This window comes from Rhinolophus sinicus, chromosome 14, assembly GCF_057876585.1.
Source record: "Rhinolophus sinicus isolate RSI-liver-muscle chromosome 14, RSI-T2T, whole genome shotgun sequence".
NCBI classification, from domain to species: domain Eukaryota; kingdom Metazoa; phylum Chordata; class Mammalia; order Chiroptera; family Rhinolophidae; genus Rhinolophus; species Rhinolophus sinicus.
In genome coordinates, this window is record NC_142514.1 from 188,106,196 (window position 1) to 188,122,238 (window position 16,043).

At 65.1% G+C, this 16,043-nt stretch overlaps 1 protein-coding gene across 1 annotated transcript in view; it reads right to left on the bottom strand.

Moving 5' to 3' along the window:
- MUC5B (mucin 5B, oligomeric mucus/gel-forming) overlaps positions 1–15,545 on the bottom strand; it is a 29,797-nt gene extending 14,252 nt beyond the window's left edge. Inside the window, exons 1-30 of the mRNA XM_074336946.2 lie at positions 15,440–15,545; positions 13,329–13,400; positions 12,819–12,869; positions 12,199–12,460; positions 11,965–12,079; positions 11,755–11,845; positions 11,446–11,552; positions 10,470–10,671; positions 9,940–10,065; positions 9,707–9,824; positions 9,472–9,610; positions 9,104–9,211; positions 8,820–8,889; positions 8,313–8,450; positions 7,856–8,020; positions 7,413–7,507; positions 6,505–6,631; positions 5,997–6,252; positions 5,449–5,504; positions 5,217–5,317; positions 4,915–5,066; positions 4,430–4,568; positions 4,240–4,353; positions 3,268–3,447; positions 2,309–2,548; positions 1,276–1,432; positions 787–915; positions 434–578; positions 297–340; positions 24–221 (exon numbers count right to left, since the gene is read on the bottom strand). Coding sequence (XP_074193047.2) covers positions 24–221; positions 297–340; positions 434–578; positions 787–915; positions 1,276–1,432; positions 2,309–2,548; positions 3,268–3,447; positions 4,240–4,353; positions 4,430–4,568; positions 4,915–5,066; positions 5,217–5,317; positions 5,449–5,504; positions 5,997–6,252; positions 6,505–6,631; positions 7,413–7,507; positions 7,856–8,020; positions 8,313–8,450; positions 8,820–8,889; positions 9,104–9,211; positions 9,472–9,610; positions 9,707–9,824; positions 9,940–10,065; positions 10,470–10,671; positions 11,446–11,552; positions 11,755–11,845; positions 11,965–12,079; positions 12,199–12,460; positions 12,819–12,869; positions 13,329–13,400; positions 15,440–15,506 — 3,964 coding nt within the window. The 5' untranslated portion in view covers positions 15,507–15,545. The remainder of the gene's footprint in view (positions 1–23; positions 222–296; positions 341–433; positions 579–786; positions 916–1,275; positions 1,433–2,308; positions 2,549–3,267; positions 3,448–4,239; positions 4,354–4,429; positions 4,569–4,914; positions 5,067–5,216; positions 5,318–5,448; positions 5,505–5,996; positions 6,253–6,504; positions 6,632–7,412; positions 7,508–7,855; positions 8,021–8,312; positions 8,451–8,819; positions 8,890–9,103; positions 9,212–9,471; positions 9,611–9,706; positions 9,825–9,939; positions 10,066–10,469; positions 10,672–11,445; positions 11,553–11,754; positions 11,846–11,964; positions 12,080–12,198; positions 12,461–12,818; positions 12,870–13,328; positions 13,401–15,439) is intronic.
- Between the last annotated feature and the right edge of the window lie 498 nt (positions 15,546–16,043).

A 16,043-nucleotide genomic window follows, 5' to 3' on the forward strand; every position in this document is an offset into this window, starting at 1 on the left:
AGGCTTCCCCCAGGTCAGCTTACCTGTCGTGGGGGGCAGGGCAGCGGTGGAGGTGAAGGTGAAGGGCGTGGTGGGCAAGGTTGTGGGACATTCGGTGGCGCTTCGGGTGATAGTTGCATTGTTTCCACAAGTGGCAGTCAAGCAGGCGCCAAGCCCGTCGGTCGTGTTGTAGATGGTGTCCCCATAGCTGTAGGTCCTGCCCTCATAGGTGCACTTGCAGGCTGGGGGACATGGCAGGCACAGGGCTCAGTGGGGCCCCAGTTCCCAGCCCCCTAACCAACCTGGCTCCTTCTTACCTGCGAGGCTGTGTGTGCACTGTAGGCCGCTGGGGGTGCAGTCACTGGGTGGAGAGAGAAGAGCTGAGGACATGCAGCACACAGGCCAACAGCCCCAGCCCAGCCCCTGCCCTGCCTGCCCCCACTGCTCCCCTCACCAGCTCTGGCAGTTCTCTGCTGTGGGGACACTGGTGCCCACATCGTAGTAGTTCCCATCCTGGTCGTAGCAGCCACACTGGGCCACACACTTCATTTGGTCCTCGCTGAAGAATGGCTTGCTGGGAGGACACTTTGGGTAGCAGCCTGAGGCGGGCACAGGGTGGGGAGAAGACTCACCTTCTCAGACCAGCTGGTCAGTGCTGCCTGGGGCGGCCACCCACCCGTGCCTCCTTGTCCCGGGCTGTGGTGTGCAGGTGGCAGGAGCCCAACTGCCCTCTGGCACCGCCCCCCATGCCTGTGTGATGTCCTAGGATAAAGAGGTGTGGGTCCCCAGGAACAGCTTGCCCCTCACCTTCCAGGCCTGGGAGGTCCATCAGGCAATGTCCACTGGGGTTCCGGCAGGTTTTCAGACAGGGGGCCCCGCAGGGCTGGTAGTGCCACTCGCACTCCCCTTGAGGGTTGTAGTAGTCGCAGAACAGGGCTGAGCATGGAGGACAGAGGCTAAGGGAGCCCGCCAGGCCCCTCGTCCCCTGGGCATGCTAGGGAAGTGCCAGGCTGCATCTGGGCCGGCCTTGTCTCAGGAGTGGAGAGGTTTCAGGGTCCCACCCCTAGCATTCCAGTTTTACTTCTTAGCCCTGGACTCGGAATGACTGTCTCTCACTGAGTCACCTCATTTTGGGACGACCTGTGTATCTGGATTTTATGGACATGTACGTGCACACGTGTGTGGTGTGTGTGTGTGTTGGGTATCCGCTATACACACGTGTGCGGGTCAAGCCCCAGGGCTGCTCTGCCTCCTCCCGCACTAGCCCTTCAGCACCAGGGACAGAGCCCAACTCACGGCAGACGTCCGGGGTGCGCCAGGACACACACACGCCCACCTCGTGGCAGGCCTGGGCGTAGGCGGCCACGGCGGTGCAGAAACACTCGCAGTCACCCCCCGAGTCACACGCACACGCGTCACTCACGCAGGCCTCGTAGTACTTGGTGGAGTCAACCTGGGGACAGAGGGCCGAGGGGCCACTCAGCAAGAAGAGCTGACATCCCACCCGGGTCGGGGACAGCAACACACCTGCCACCTGAGACCTGTGACTTCTGTGGCCAGAAGGCTCCTGCCCACCTGGTATTTTCGCTCGTGCCCCCGCTCCCCTCTCTGACTGTACCCCTGCCCTTTGTCCCTTGCCTCTGCTCAGCATCTCACTCAAGTACAGACCAGCCTGCCCTGCAACCGTCTGGGGACCCTGTCCGACAAAAGGGGTGCTGTTGTGTCCTTGGGATGAGGGGGCTGCCCTCCCCAGCCACACTTCTTCCTCCCAGGCGGCAGAGCCCAGCGGACCCGTCTCATGGGCAGCACCACCCGAGGCAGGGGTCGCAGGTCAGGTTCATAGAGGACACAGAAGACAGGCTCAAGGGCAGGACCCTGACGCTGTGGCCAGGAGTCGGCGCGGCACGCTCGTGCTGCTCTAAGAGACCGTGTGCGTGAGCTGCCACTGCGTCCTCGCCCGCAGGAAGGACCCCTGGGGAGTCTACGGCTGATCCCTGCTTCTCTGCACCCTGTGTCCCAGCGGGGGGGGGGGGGCAGGTCAGGGACTGTGGGAGGACAGGGTGGGAGCAGGGGCTGACACGAGGCTCTGGATGGCTCACAGCCCTGTTTCTGGGGGAGGAGGCTGAGTGGTTGGGGGAAGCAGTGAGGTAGCTCTGTGCTAAGATTGGGGACATGGGCACCTGCCTGGTGGGAGGTCCAGACGGTGTGCCTTGTGGAACAGCCAGTGTGAAGACCGTCCTCCGAGGCCCAGCCCAGGCCAGATTCAGCCCCACCCCACCAGCCCAGAGACCCTGCCCTTGAAGCCCAGAGCCGCTGCCCCTCGGCCCACCTGAGAATGACAGGCGGTGAAGGTGGCGCTGGTGATGATGCTGCACTGCTTCTGGGCCCAGGACTTGCGGGACGGGTTGGCGGTGCAGGGGTCCCTGGGGGCCGGGGCATCCGGGCAGGACGGGGAGAACTTCCAGCTGTTGCCAAACTCCAGCACGTCACCCACCACAGACCGGCTCCGTGTGGTGAAGTCGTTGACGGCGTTGTCGTCAAAGTTCCCGCAGAGCCCGCAGACCCTCCCCTGCAGACACAGCGACATAGGGGCACATGGGGCTGGGGCTGCAGGGGGCAGCCTGGCCTGGGAGGGGTGACTGCAGGGCACCCGATTCCCCCAGGCAGTGCCCAGTGAACTTGCAGGAGGATGGGGTGCACAGGGGATCCTGCAGTGGACAGGTGGGCAGGCAGGGAGGCGGGCAGGTGGGCGGGTGGGCAGGCAGGGAGGCGGGCAGGTGGGCGGGTGGGCAGGCAGGGAGGTGGGCAGGTGGATGGGTGGGCAGGCAGGGAGGCGGGCAGGTGGGCGGGTGGGCAGGCAGGGAGGCAGGCAGGTGGATGGGTGGGCAGGCAGGGAGGCGGGCAGGTGGGCAGGTGGGCAGGCAGGGAGGCGGGCAGGTGGGCAGGTGGGCAGGCAGGGAGGCGGGCAGGTGGATGGGTGGGCAGGCAGGGAGGCGGGCAGGTGGGCGGGTGGGCAGGCAGTTGGGCAGGCAAGTTCGCACTCCCCGTAGAACCTCAGCCCAGGGACATGGAACCCTTGAGCTGAGAGACCAGGGAGCAGAGCGGCTTTCCAACAGGACTTGGACATACCCGCTAGTCGGTTTGGTCTCAACACATCCCTTTTTGGAACCCGACATTGTGCATGGCTCACGCCACAGCCCTCAGCAGACTGTCGGCTGCCAGAGGGTCAGGTCGAGGAGTAGGGGCTCTGTCCCAGCCTGAGAGGTCCTGCAGCCCTCCTGCCTTCACCTTGTAATCCTGGTGCAGCCGGATGAACACGCTGGTCTTCCGGTCCCAGGACACGAGCAGGCCGCTGCGAGTCTCGACAGCCAGGTGGGTGCCCATGTACCGGATCCTGTAGGGCAGGTCTCCCCCAGGCCCCCTCTGCACCACCTTGTGGGCGCCACTGTGGAGGATGAGCTCGTAGTTCTGCAGGGGGTGCATGGGAGCTGAGGGAGGGGCCAGCCTGGGGCCAGAGCCCACCCTGTGGCCTTAAGGAAGACCCGGCCTCCTGACACTGTCGGTGAACTTGAGGTGGGAGGCTGGGCAGAGTGAGCTGGGAGCCGGGGCCACAGGCAAGCAGAGCACACGGGCTGCCCCCCGCCGCCCCCTAGCACTGCTGCCTTCCTTGTGCCCCTCTCCACCCTTCAGGTGAGATGTCCCCAGCCCGCAGCTCTGCTCTCTGCCCTGCAAACTCTGACTTCCCTCTACACTTCCCGAGGTGCTGTTCCCCCACGGGACGTGCGCACGTCCTAACGCCCAGAACCTATTGGGGAAAGGGTGTTTGCGGATTGATTAAGTGTGGCATCCCTAGACATCATCCTGGACTTAGGCTGGGCCTGAACCCAATGACCGGGTCTCTATGAGAGAAGAGAGGGGGAAAGGACACACACAGGAGAAGCCACGGGGTGACAGAGGCAGAGACTGGAGGGCTGTGGCCACAAGCCCAGGAAGGGCCGCCTGGAGCCCCCAGCAGCTGGATGGGGCAGGAAGGACCCTCCCTTGGAGCCTTAAGTGGGAGCTCAGCCCTGGGACACGTGGATGTCCGAGTCCTGGCCTCCAGGCCTGGGAGAGGATGGATTTCTCTGGTTTTAAATCCCTGGGCTCTGGGCACTTGTTTTAATCATCCCAGGACACAATACAGCTGGGGGGGCACTGGGGGATCGGACAGAGTGGGGCAGGTCAGTTGCAAAGGGGGGAGATCATTCCAGCCCCCCTCACCTCCAGGAAGATCTTGATGGCCTTTGAGCAGGTGACACCCGTGGTTCCACAGGGGACATTCTCGGTGACAATGCGGAAGGTCCCATTGGTGGTGCTGTTGCCCCCACAGTGGTCCTGGAATGGGGAGAGGTGAGACGCGGGTCAGGCCCCGAGCCTGCCAGCCTGTGGGGCAGGCGAGGGGGCTGCATACCTGGGCCAGCGTGTACTGGCAGCTCCCGTCGAAGCTGTACCGCTCGCCGTCGAACGTGATGAAGTGGCCGTCCCCGTAGGCCACACAGGTGCCCAGGCAGGGCCGGTGGCTGCACTCCCACCTGCGGTTCCTGCACGTGCTACAGGTGAAGGGAGGGGGTGCCCTGTTCACGGGCGCTCCGGCCTTGACCAGGACGGGGACCCAGCCCCTGCCCCTCCCTTGATCGTGAGGGGTCAAATGAAGCAGCTTCTGCAGCTCTAGCATCTGTGGCCCTGGTGGCAGCTTTGTCTGGCCCCTGCCCCTGGGGTATGTTCCAGAGAATGAATTGGACTCAATGGGGCCTCCCAAGGGTGGGGGCAGAGCCGGGCCTCAGCTCCTCTCCTGCCTCCTGGCCAGGGTCTGCTCAGGCCGCTGTCCCTGTGGTCTCTCTCCCCTCCACCCCCACCCCGCTGCAGAGCTCTGCCTTGGAGGGACCCTGGACCCACCAGGTGTTGCAGTCGACCCTGACGGTGTCTCCGGGCCTGTAGGCGGCCTCGTTGTGCAGACAGGGGCAGTCCTCCTCGGCCACGCAGCCCCCACTTCCATCTGACACGAGCCCCGGGGGACAGACACAGCCAGACACGCAATGAGTGCTGAACTGTGGACATGCAGGCGCCGGTCAGCAGCTCGTCCCCTGCTATGGCCCGGGAATACCCAGGGAGGGGACACTGGCCATTGCGTGTCGCCCAGGCTGGAGTGGGCACACCCTTAGGGCAGCAGCGTGGCTGAGCCCTCCCCGCCAACTCACACAGTCCACATCCAGCGTGTGGCAACTCCTGAGGCACTCGGCCCCAGGCGTGCCAGCTGAGGCGTTGCTGCAGTCCAGGTACACCATGGGGGCTACACACCCTGCGGAGGGAGGGGACGCTGGGAGGGCCCACCATGTAGCCAGGAGCCTCCCAGGCCAGCAAAAGCCCTTTCCACACCCCCACAAGTGGGGGCCCCCGGGCCGTCCAGCTGGGCAGGACAGGACTCGGTACCTGTGTTCGTCTTCTGTACTGCTCCCAGGCAGCTCAGTTTCCCGCTCACACATGAGCTACGAGAGACAGAGAACTGGCCTGGGACCCGCTGCCTCACACACCCACCTCGAGCTCGGCTGGGCAGGTGCATGGGCCCCAGGCCTGGTCATGAGGTAGGATGGCGCCTACTCCCAGGGTCGCAGCAAAGATCCCAAATCCCACAGTTGCTTGAGGACACGTGCAAAGGTGCAGGGAGGCAGCAGGTCAGATGCAGAGGACACGGATCCGCTGGTGAAGGAGCCCCCTTGGGGGCGGGGCAGGGGGACCCGGGGCTGGCTTGACAGTGAGCACCCCCACCATGGCACCCTCTGTGGGCACGGGACCTTCAGAACACTCCCGGGCCCAGGGAGGGGTCTCTCTTTACAGAAGGGCTAAGGGGTGGGGAGACTCCCCTGCCCTGGGAGCCCCTCTGTGTTTCAGAATCCTCTGGGAGACAGAGGGAGGCAGTACCCCTGCCTGGTGGGGGGAGATGGTGACGGCGGGGAGTGCTGCCCCCAGGGGCCCCTTACCACATCACGCCGTTGTCGTGTACCACCTCCCCAGGCGCCACCATGGAGCCACGGAAGTAGCAGGGACAGGCCTCCGCAGACACGCAGGTGCCAGCATCGTCCAGGAAGGTGCCACGGGGGCAGGTGCAGCCATCCACGGGCACGAAGCTGACACCGCAGGTGACGTCTGCCTGGCTCAGGGCGCGGCAGGTGGGCTGGCAGCCATCCACCACGTAGGCGTATTTCTGGGACTTGGGGCAGCTGCTCATGTACTTGGCTGGGGTGGGGTGACACTCGGGTCAGAGCTGGGGTCCAGCCTCGCTTTATTACGTCTGAGCTGGGCTTTAAGGAGCCTGACTCAGTTTCCCCCCTGGGCCCCGGGGATCATAAGAACACGAGGCTGTTGGTCCCACCGGAAGAGGAAGCACCAAGCTCTCTCTGAGACCTGTGGGTGGGCTTGCTGCCCCTGGGGTCCCCAGCACCCCACCCCGCCATCGTGGTGAAGCTGGAGCCGGCCCTGCACACTCACTGCAGACGCCGTCCCTCCAGCCGCTGAGCAGCACGCCCTTGGCCGCACAGGCCCGCACGTAGGACGACAGCGCCGCACACAGACAGTCCTCGCTCTTCTCACAGTTGCACGTGTCGAACAGGCAGTTCTGGGGATGGGGGGCCGGTTACCGTCAGGGACCCCAGCCCACCTGAGTCCCTCCTCTCTCTGTCCATCCTTCCCGGGACCCCTGCCTTTGTGTAAGGCCACCAGGAGTGACGTGCTGCACATTCAGTGATGTGACAGGCTAGGCTGGGGACCCAGCGGGAATGCGTGAAGCCGGGCTGAGGTTGGGCGGGGTCTGTGGGAGGGGTCTTTGCAAGACACGCCCTTGGTTGTGCTGCATGTGGGGGGCCTGGACGGGAGGGAGGGGCAGGGTGGACTCCACGAGGGGCAGAGGTGGGCCCGCCTCCCATGTGCACACCCATGTGCATTGTAGGGCTTTGAGTTTCCCCCAGGTCTAGGGGCCTGGTTGTGGGTTGAGTTGTGTAGCCCTGAAAGATAAACCCTAGGGAGTGTCACTGGGACCCTGCTGTCACTGGGTCTCTGCTGATGTGACTGGCTGATGATGAGGTCACTAGGGTGGGCTCTGATCCGACAAAGCTGGTGTCCATGTAAGAGGAGACTTGCATCCAGACACGGAAAAGGAAAGGCCGTATGACAGAAGCAGAGACGGAATAGGTGGCCATAAATCCAGGGCTGCCTGGAGCCCCCGAAGCAGGGAGGGGCAGGAAGGAGCCTCTTCTACAACCTCGGGAGGGAGCGCGGCCCTTGAGAGAGGAGCCCCCAAAAATGGAGGCTTGGGGGGACAGCTCTAGGCAGGGCAGGTCACGCTCCAGCACCCACTGTACCCTGGGACCTGGGGGTCCCCGGCTGGTCAGGAGGCTCACCGAGTGGAAAGGCGCTGGGCTGACGACAGAGTGACAAGGTGAGAAGGCGCTGGCAGGCTTGGTCAGCAGAGAGCACCAGTGCTGGGCGTAGTTCTCTGGGAGAGCGGACGGGAGGGGCTGATTGCCACCGGGTGCGGCTCACCACCCCCACACCTGCCCCCAGCCTCCTGCTCATGCCCTGTGGGGGCCCATTAGCCCGGGGAAGCTGACTGGATTTGGGGCTCTCCCACCTGCCGCCTGGGCAGTGCTCACAGGGCAGCAAGATGCTCTCCCTGAAGACGGGGTCCCAGCACCCCACTGCTCACCCCAGACCCTGCCGCATACACGCACGCCTAGATATTGGGGCCCCCCAATGGGGTCCCTCCCACCCCAGACCCCAGGTGAGACACCAGTCTTCCTGTGTGGACGGGCAGTAACACAAGGGCCACCCAGTGTCGGGTTACCGTTCTCCACGCTGAGGGAGCAGGGGTCCTCGAAGCTGTTCTTGACGTTGGGGCAGGTGGCCTGGGTCTTCCAGGTGTTGGCGAAGGCCGCGGCCGTGCCCTCCACCACGCCACTGAGGGTCCGGAAGTCGTCAGCCTGGTTCTGGTTGAAGTTCCCGCAGAGACCTGGGCAGGTGGGGGAGGGTGTCAGCAGGCCATCCAGCCTGTATTTGGGTTCCAGAACCATCTGCAGATAAGCTCTGGTGGCGGTCAGCATCTGTGCAAAGCCTCCTACCCCCGAGGGAGGGCCATGTGGCCACCTCCCCCAGCAGGGGTCAGACAGCCGGTGCCTTGGGAGAGCTGCCTTCCTAGGCCCTGCCTCCTGTATACTCTGCCCGTCCCCCTCCCCCGCCTCAGCAGGGCCCTGAGTCCTGCCCCCCCTGCCCCCACCCCTCCTCTCCAAGCCCACGAGCCTCACCACACATCTGGCCGCGGTGGGTGGGGTCCAGCCTGAGAAACACCTGCATGGTGGGTACCAGCTGTACCTCCAGCTGCAGCCCCAGGCCCGTCTGCACCAGGACGAAGAAGGTCGAGGGTCTGAATATGGTGACGTTGCCTGTGGTGGGGGGCCGGGTCAGAGGTCAGAGGCTGCGCGGAGGTCAGGCCTGGACGTGCTGACCAGCGGTCAGCAGTGGCTGAGCCCCCGTGCTCCCAGGAAAGTCCGGGAGGCGGGCTGGGCTCAGACAGGCATCTAGGGGACCCCAGCCATGCCACGGGGATCTGAGAGCCAGGCAGCAGCTCACATGCCTGCTTGGGTCGTGACCACTAACCGTGAGAGGCCAGGCATCGAGTGTGCCCGACAGCGGGTCCCCCCAGCAGGCACAGGCAGGACTACTGACACCCACTTTGCACGTGCCCACAGAGAACTGGCGAGGGCCCCGCTGGCTCTGCGAGTTCTCTGGGAGCGGTCCCAGGGGCCACGTACCTGCTGACACGGGCAGCTGGGTGTAGATGGAGTTCACAAACACCCCACCGCTGGCCTGGATCTGGATGGTCTACAGAGGAGGTGGGCTGGGTCAGTTGCGGAGGAGCACAGGGAAGCGCACAGGCTTGGAGGCTGGGAGTGGTTCTGGACACCCGTGGGGGAGGGGCTGCCCTGGGGCGTGAGGTGCAGGGCTGGGTGGAGCCTGTGTCCGCCCCATCTCGGCCCTCATCCATCTGCTTTCTCGTCTGGGCCCCTCTCCCAGGCCGTGGAGGCAGGGCCCTCACCATGTCCATGGCCACGCTCAGCGTCACCGCTTTGAGGCAGTTCTCATTGTCTGTGAGGCCGCATTTCCGGAGCTCGGCCAGCACGGTGAAGCCGCTGTCTGCACATTTCTGACAGGCAAAGGATGCAGGGCTGAGTGTGTGTGGTGCCCCAAGCCTGGGATGCTCAGGCAGGGTGCAGGCGGACAGCCGGCTCCAGGCAGCTTGTCTCAGGGCCCAGGAGCCCCTCGGCCCCCTGGGAGTGTGACCTGGGGGTTCCCCTTTGGATGGGACCCAGGAGGGGGCTGTGGGGGCTTCACCCACCCTGGTGGCCGTTGCGGGACACTTTCTGGGGGCAGAGGAGGGAGGAGGGTCGGGGCCCTGGGCCGCACCTTGGACAGGACGTAGCTGCAGTCCCCATGTACGTCGTAGAGTTTCTCGTCGTACGTAGAGATGTGGGACCCGCCCTGGACGGAGCAGGTGCCCGGGCACGGGAGGTCCTGGCACTGCCACAGCCCCCCTGAGCAGGTGCTGGGGGAGGGTCCGTGAACAGAGGGACTTGGTGAGGGAGGAGGTGGACCGCACCCCACCCCCCCAGCCGGTGGTACAGGGCGAGGGAGGGCCTACCAGGACATGCAGCTGGTGGTGAAGGAGGTCCCTGGGGCGTAGGTGTGGCCGCCGTGGGTGCAGGGACACTGCTCCAGGGGCAGGCAGCCCATGTTTGTGACGTCATCCAGCACCGTGCCTGGGGGTTGTGAGCAGGGCAGCTGAGGCTGGCGTTGGGTGTTGGGAGCAGAGTGCCCGCAGGCTGCCACGGGGATGGGGGTGGGGGACAGTCCCCAAGGGCCAGGAGGACCTACCTGGGGGACAGAAGCAGCCATCGACGCAATGGTCCTCGCAGAACTGGGAGCGCTCGGGGTTGGAGCAGGTGTCGGCGCAGGGCGAGCCACACTCCTGGTGCTGCATGTTGAGGGGGCATGTCCGAGCTACAGGGACGGGACAGTGCTTGGCCCCCAGAAAGTCACCCAGGCACCCAGATAGGCCACCTCCACTCCTGCCTTCCATGTGCCACCAAGGGTCCTTGGAAGCCACAGCTGAGCCCGGGAGCTGCTGGCTACCAGCCGTCTTCTGGTTGAGGCAGGAGGTGAGGGGAGTGCAGGCCCAGCACCCCCTGGGTTCTGGGCCCCCAGAACCCTAGGCCTTACAAATTCCCCTCTGCTCTCCGCCCACCTTCTCAATATGTGCCCCAGAGTGGCTCCACCTGCCCTCTGCCCCCAGCCAGATGCTAGGTGTCCTCCCAGGGGTCTCACCCTCAGCCCCTCCCCAGGGACTCAGGGTATGAGGCTGGGCCCAGTGTGGCCCCTGGCGCAGGCCCTGGTGGGGCACTCACGGCAGAGGTCAGGGCCCCTCCAGTTCTGCGGCTGGCCGCCTGCATGGGCACACTGGCGGGAGTACTCGGCAAAGGTGGCACATGGACAGGTGGGGCAGCGGCACAGGTCCTGGGCGCAGGCGGCCACGTACACACCGGGGTCCACCAGCCAGTTGCACCGGGTGAAGGCCGGGCCCAGCAGTGTGCGGTAGCAGACGCCCTCCTGGGGAGAACAGAGGCTGGGCACACTCTGCCCTCCACGTCGAGTCGGGTGGGGACCCTGGCACTGCACCTGTACCCAGGCCAGGCAGCCCCTTCTTCCCTTGTGGCTGCTTCCACCCCTCTGTGTGCCTCCCTCCCTCCCTCCCCCCTTCCTGCCTGACCTCTGTGAGCTTGCCACCGCTGGGGGCACAGCTCTGCTTGGCTCTGGGGAGTAACCCACGACTCTGGACTCCCCCACCCACCCAGGCCTCCAGGACACACCATGGGGCCCCCAGGAAAGGTGCAGACTCTGTCCCTGGGGGCAGCTTGGACAAGGGGGAGGGGCAGGGGTGCCTGAGCAGCTGGAGGTGGGCTGTGCCTCTGTGCCCTGATCTAAGGCTCCGGTTTCTGCTGGTTTTGAGGGCCCCAGAGCGTCCAGGCTATTTCCAAAGGTGGGATCCTCCCAGTTCATTGGAAGGGATTCCTGCCCTGGGCTCCGTGAGTGTCCCACTCTTAGCAGGGTTGGGGGGGGATGTGTTTGCACACACAGACGGGCACATGCGCAGCCCAAGGCACGCGCGCCCTCACACGTGTGTCGTCCGCATGCTTAGATGTGTGCAGTGGGGGGGGGGAGTGTGGGTGCAGAGGGCCACCTGGAGAGCGGAGGCCGTGTCCTGGGCTGCCTGGGTCTAGGAGATCATTTCTCATCTGACACCCAAGGTCCTGCCCTCCACCTGTCCCCATACCCTGGAGAGCAGAGGCTGCAGGGGTGCTGGTCCCCTGGAGAGGCACTCACCCCATCTGTGCAGTTGTTGGCTTCAGAGGGTGAGGGGTCCTGGCACTGCTCCATGGGCCCGTCCAGCTTTTGCAGGTTCCCGAACTGTAGAGGGGTCAGCTTTGCGTCTGGGGAGAGGACACACTCCGTGTGGGGGTCACAGAGGCTCTGGGGGCAATGCAGGGGATGCTGCCAGGGGACCCCTACCCATGCCCAGGACCTACCGGTGCCCCTTGCCCAGTGCCTGGCTGAGCCCCTCCTCGCAGCCTCCCTGGGACTGTGCAGCCCTCGGCTGGCCGCCTGCCCTCCCTGACCCTGGGGGACACTCACTGTGGGCATAGAACTCATTGACAGCTGGCAGCCCATTGAAGTCCCCACAGAGGCCACACGTCTGGTTGGCATACTTGGGGTCCAGCTCCAGCTAGAGGGAGGGGAGGAGCAGCTCCAGCCTCTTCGAGACTGGCAGGCCCACCCCACCAATCGCCAGCCCATCTGCGGGGCTCCCTCAGCTGGGGCAGGAGGGCAGGGCAGGCATCTCACCAGAGCGCTGTCCTCTCCGTTCCACGTGAAGGTCAGCACCAGCCGGACGTTCACCTTGATGTAGTCGCTGCTCTGCTCCACCAGGAGGCCGGCCTGGCTATAGGGCAGCTCCTCCCTGGGGTGGAGAGTTCTGGTCCTCCCAAGGCCCTGGCTTCAGGCGGAATCCCCAACCTCCCCACAGCTCTGACTTCTGGGCCCCCGGAGTCCCTGGCCTCCCACCCATGCGGGACTCACCGCCGCCCGTCAACGAGGACAGAGCCATTGGAGAACTCCAGCACCAGCCCCTGCGTCTTGAGAATGACGTGGGTGATGGTGGGCCTGGAGCCGGCCAGGCCACGGCGGAGCTGGATGTTGAAGTCCTCGTATGTGGAGCCACAGTGCGCAGAGAAGACGTAGTTGCAGCGTCCCGGGAAGCGGAAGACGTCCCCGTCGAAGGTCTTGTAGTGGAAGTCGCCCCACGTGCTGCACACCCGCCCATTGTGTGCCGGGTTCAGGGCTGTGGGGAGAGCCTGGTGGGGCCCCTGCTGGAAGCCACCGCCCGCCGGCACCCAGCCCCCACGGGCCGCGCTCCCCAGGAGGAGGGACTCAGTGTGGGAGTGGGAGCCAGGAAGAAGCACTCTAGCCACTGCACCTGCCCCACTCCCCTCGGCATCTCTGATTCTCCCTGAGACCCCTGACGCCCTGCCCAGCATCTTGGGGCAGCCCCAGGAGAGCTGTCCACAGGAAAAGCATCCAGCTGTGCCCAAGGCCGTCCAGCTGCCCCTCACTGTCCCAGCTCTACCCCACACCTGTGACCCCCCCCCAGGGCTGGCAAACACCCCCGTCCCCATCGGCAGCGGGCAGCGTCCACTTACTGCTCATAGTGGGGAAGACCTCGATGGGTTGGATGAAGGTCAACTGCTGGGCTGCAGAGTGAGGGCAGGTCACGCGGGGAGTGTGGGACTGCCCCTTCCCCCGCCACCCTGGGGTAGGACTGGCCGCCAGCCAAGCCACCCAGCCCAGGACTAATGCCGGCCACTTGTGAGGTACCCCTTGTCTGCACGTGACACGCTCCTGCCCTGGGCTATTCTGTGTGCACATTACCCTGAGTGTGTGAGTCTGTGTGTGCACACTGTGTATGTATGTGCAAGCGTGTGCATGCATGTAAGAGTGTGTGTGCATGTGTGTGAGTGTTTGAGCCTCTGCTCTGTACCGTCATTCCTTGGCTCCAGCTGTCCCTCCATTATCTCCTCCCCTGGGCAGATGGGATCTGGGAAGGGTCTCTGTGGGACACGTAGCTAATGTGGAAAGGGGTCTGTCCCCACTGCTCCCCAGCCCCTTCCACCTGCTGGGGAGCCCCGTCACCAGGGGCCTGGGACACATACCAGTGTCCACCATCTGGCTCTCCATGACACCCTCTGCGCTCGGCCAGCTCGGCTCAGCTATGCCCTGGGTCTCTGCAGGAACAGGGGTGGGAGTCAGCGAGAAGCTGGACATGTTTGGGGCCCCAGTGGCGGGTCTCCGCGGGCTGCAGTGTGGTGGCCGCATGAACAGGCTCTGGCTTCCCCCATGGTCCGTTTCACAGACAGCAAGGCCTCCACCGAGACAGGGTTCTGACGGGGCTGCACCTCTTCAGTGGCCTTGCTCTGACCCCCACCCTCCCTGGCTAGGAATTGGGGGTGGCCCCTCACCCCTCGTCTCACAGTGACGGGGCAAAATAATGGAATCAGGAAAAGGTGTTGGCCCCGCTGACCCCAGCCTCCTCAGGGAGAGGGCTCAGCCCCATCCCACGTCCCTCGGAGAAGGACAAAGGCCAGCTTTGTTGGGGAGGCTTCCGGGCGTGACTTAGCAGAAACCCAAGACTAAAGCCAGCTCCACGCTGGAGCCGTCAGTCATGGCAGGTGGGGGGCGTGGGAGCCCTAAGGACACCAGACAAGGTCGCTGCCCTTGTGTCCATTGCCTCCAGGCTGCGCTTCCTCTGTAGCCTGACCAGGCAGAGGGCTGAGCCCTCAGGCCTTTCTCTGCTGAGCTCGGGCACCCCACTCACATGGCCCAGGGTTCCTTCCTCAGGCCTGCTGGGAGCCCCACACTCCCCAGCCTGCGCTCTGTGGGGAGTACAAGGTGGGGCCCTCGATGTCCCTGGTGGGGCTGCTGGGGGGGTGGGGGGGGCGGGCGCTGTGCTGAGCTGCTCGGCAAGCTGCTTCCTGTTGGACTTTCCCACCGGACCCCACACACTTGGAAACCACAGGCACTGGGTCTATATTCACTTTTCCTCTGGAGGCCCCGGTTCCCAGGAGCACAGCCGCTCCCTCCTTCCACCCCTGACCCTGGAGCCGCAGCCCCTCCCACCGTGCCTGGCCCCTGCCAGCCGCTGGCCCTACCCCAGGTACAGAGGATGCAGGTCAAATGGCACCCCCTCCTCTGGGTCCCAGGCCAGGTTTCCCTGAGAATCGGCTTATTGCAGGGCCCTTGTCGGGCGAGGGCCCAGCCCAGCAAGCCTGGGTCCCTATCACTTGGCAGAGAAATGCCCACTGCCAGCATCCCATCCCACAGCAGTGTGGCTGCACACCTCCTGGGGTGAAGGCCTTCTATGGGACTGGTCCCCACCCACCCCTAATGAGGCTTCAGCCCCGGGGGACCCCACCCGCCACGGTGCACCCCCCACCCAAGGGACTTGCCCCCAAGAAGAGGGAATGCGTGGAGGACGAGGTGGGGCCCCCACAGGCCCACAGCTCAGGTGCATGAGCCTGAGGCCGGCCAGCCCGGAGGAGCCCGGAGGAGCCTGCTGAGCGGAGACGTGGCTGGGCAGACGGCGCCCCAAGCCAGGCAGCAGGCCTGGGGGACACTGCAACCGGCTGTGACCCAGGACCCCCACCAGGAGGTGCTATAGAAAAGACCCCCTTACCTCGCAGCCCTGCTCACCCCCAAGAGAGGGAGACGACTGCCTCCCTTTCACTGGGCCCATGCCCACCTGCCCAGACCCCCGAGCTGAGGGGCGGGAGCACGGCCAGGACCAGTGGGGCAGGATTGCCCAGACCCCCTGGGGCCTCATCCTTTTTGTTGACAGTTAATGTTAGGGCTTGTGGCACTTGCTGAGATGCTGAGGGCCACGGGCTGCACCGGGTGATGCGAGGTGCAGACCGGGTTTCAGCTGTGGCTCCCTGTCCTCCCGGGTGCACCCTGATGGCAAAGCCAGTGTGGGCTGGCCCGGCCGCTGTTACCCCACCTGGCCATGGAGGGCCAGTGGAGTGGTGCTGGGGGCTGTCCCACCCGCTTTGACGGGAGAGAACCCCAGCCTCAGCCCCTCACCAGCGCCCCTGTCTCATCCTCGAGGCCGAGACCCTTTTGCTGGTTTCCCCAGGGGGACCAAGCTTCTCCTGGACGCAGGGCTGGGGGTCCCACCTGCCCGTTCTCAGCAGGAGAACCCCCAGGCCAGCAGCCCATCCTGCTGGGAGGCAGCCCTGACTGAACATGGAGTGAGAGGCTTCAGCCTTACCTGCTTCCTGCAAGACCAGGGCCATGAGGGCCCACGCCAGTGCCCGGCACCCACTCAGGGTGCCCATCCTGGGGACTGGCACGGGCAGGCGGGTGGCAGGCAAGGAGAGAGTGGGGCAAGGTGCTCGCTGCCCTGGGGGCCTGGGGCTTATATAGCAGGAAGCCTTGGCCTGGCGCCAAGCTCCTGGGCCAGGAGGGACACTGTCCTGTCCCCCCCCCACCAGCCACGTGTGTTTGCTCTCGGGGAGGGGCCGCAGCAGGAAAGTGACGGAAGGAAGAGGAAGGATTTTCAGCTCTGGGCTTCAGAGACGCAGGACCCCAGCCCCCAGCAGCTTCTGAGAATCAGAAGGGAGAGGGGACGCCAATCCACCTGGCGACAGGACGGTGGTATTGGCGGGCCTTCTAGCCAGCAAAGCCCTTGGAGGCAGGGCCAGTAGGTGGGTCCTGTCTCTCTGCAGCCCCCCACTCAGTAGGGAGAGTGGTCAGCAAGCAGCCCTGGGGGAGCTGACCAGAGGTGCTCACTACTGTCCGAGGAATGGGGAGGGGCTGTGAGGCTGTGAAGCCATTGCTCGGCCTGGCAAGGGGGGCCTTGGGCTGTGGTCCCC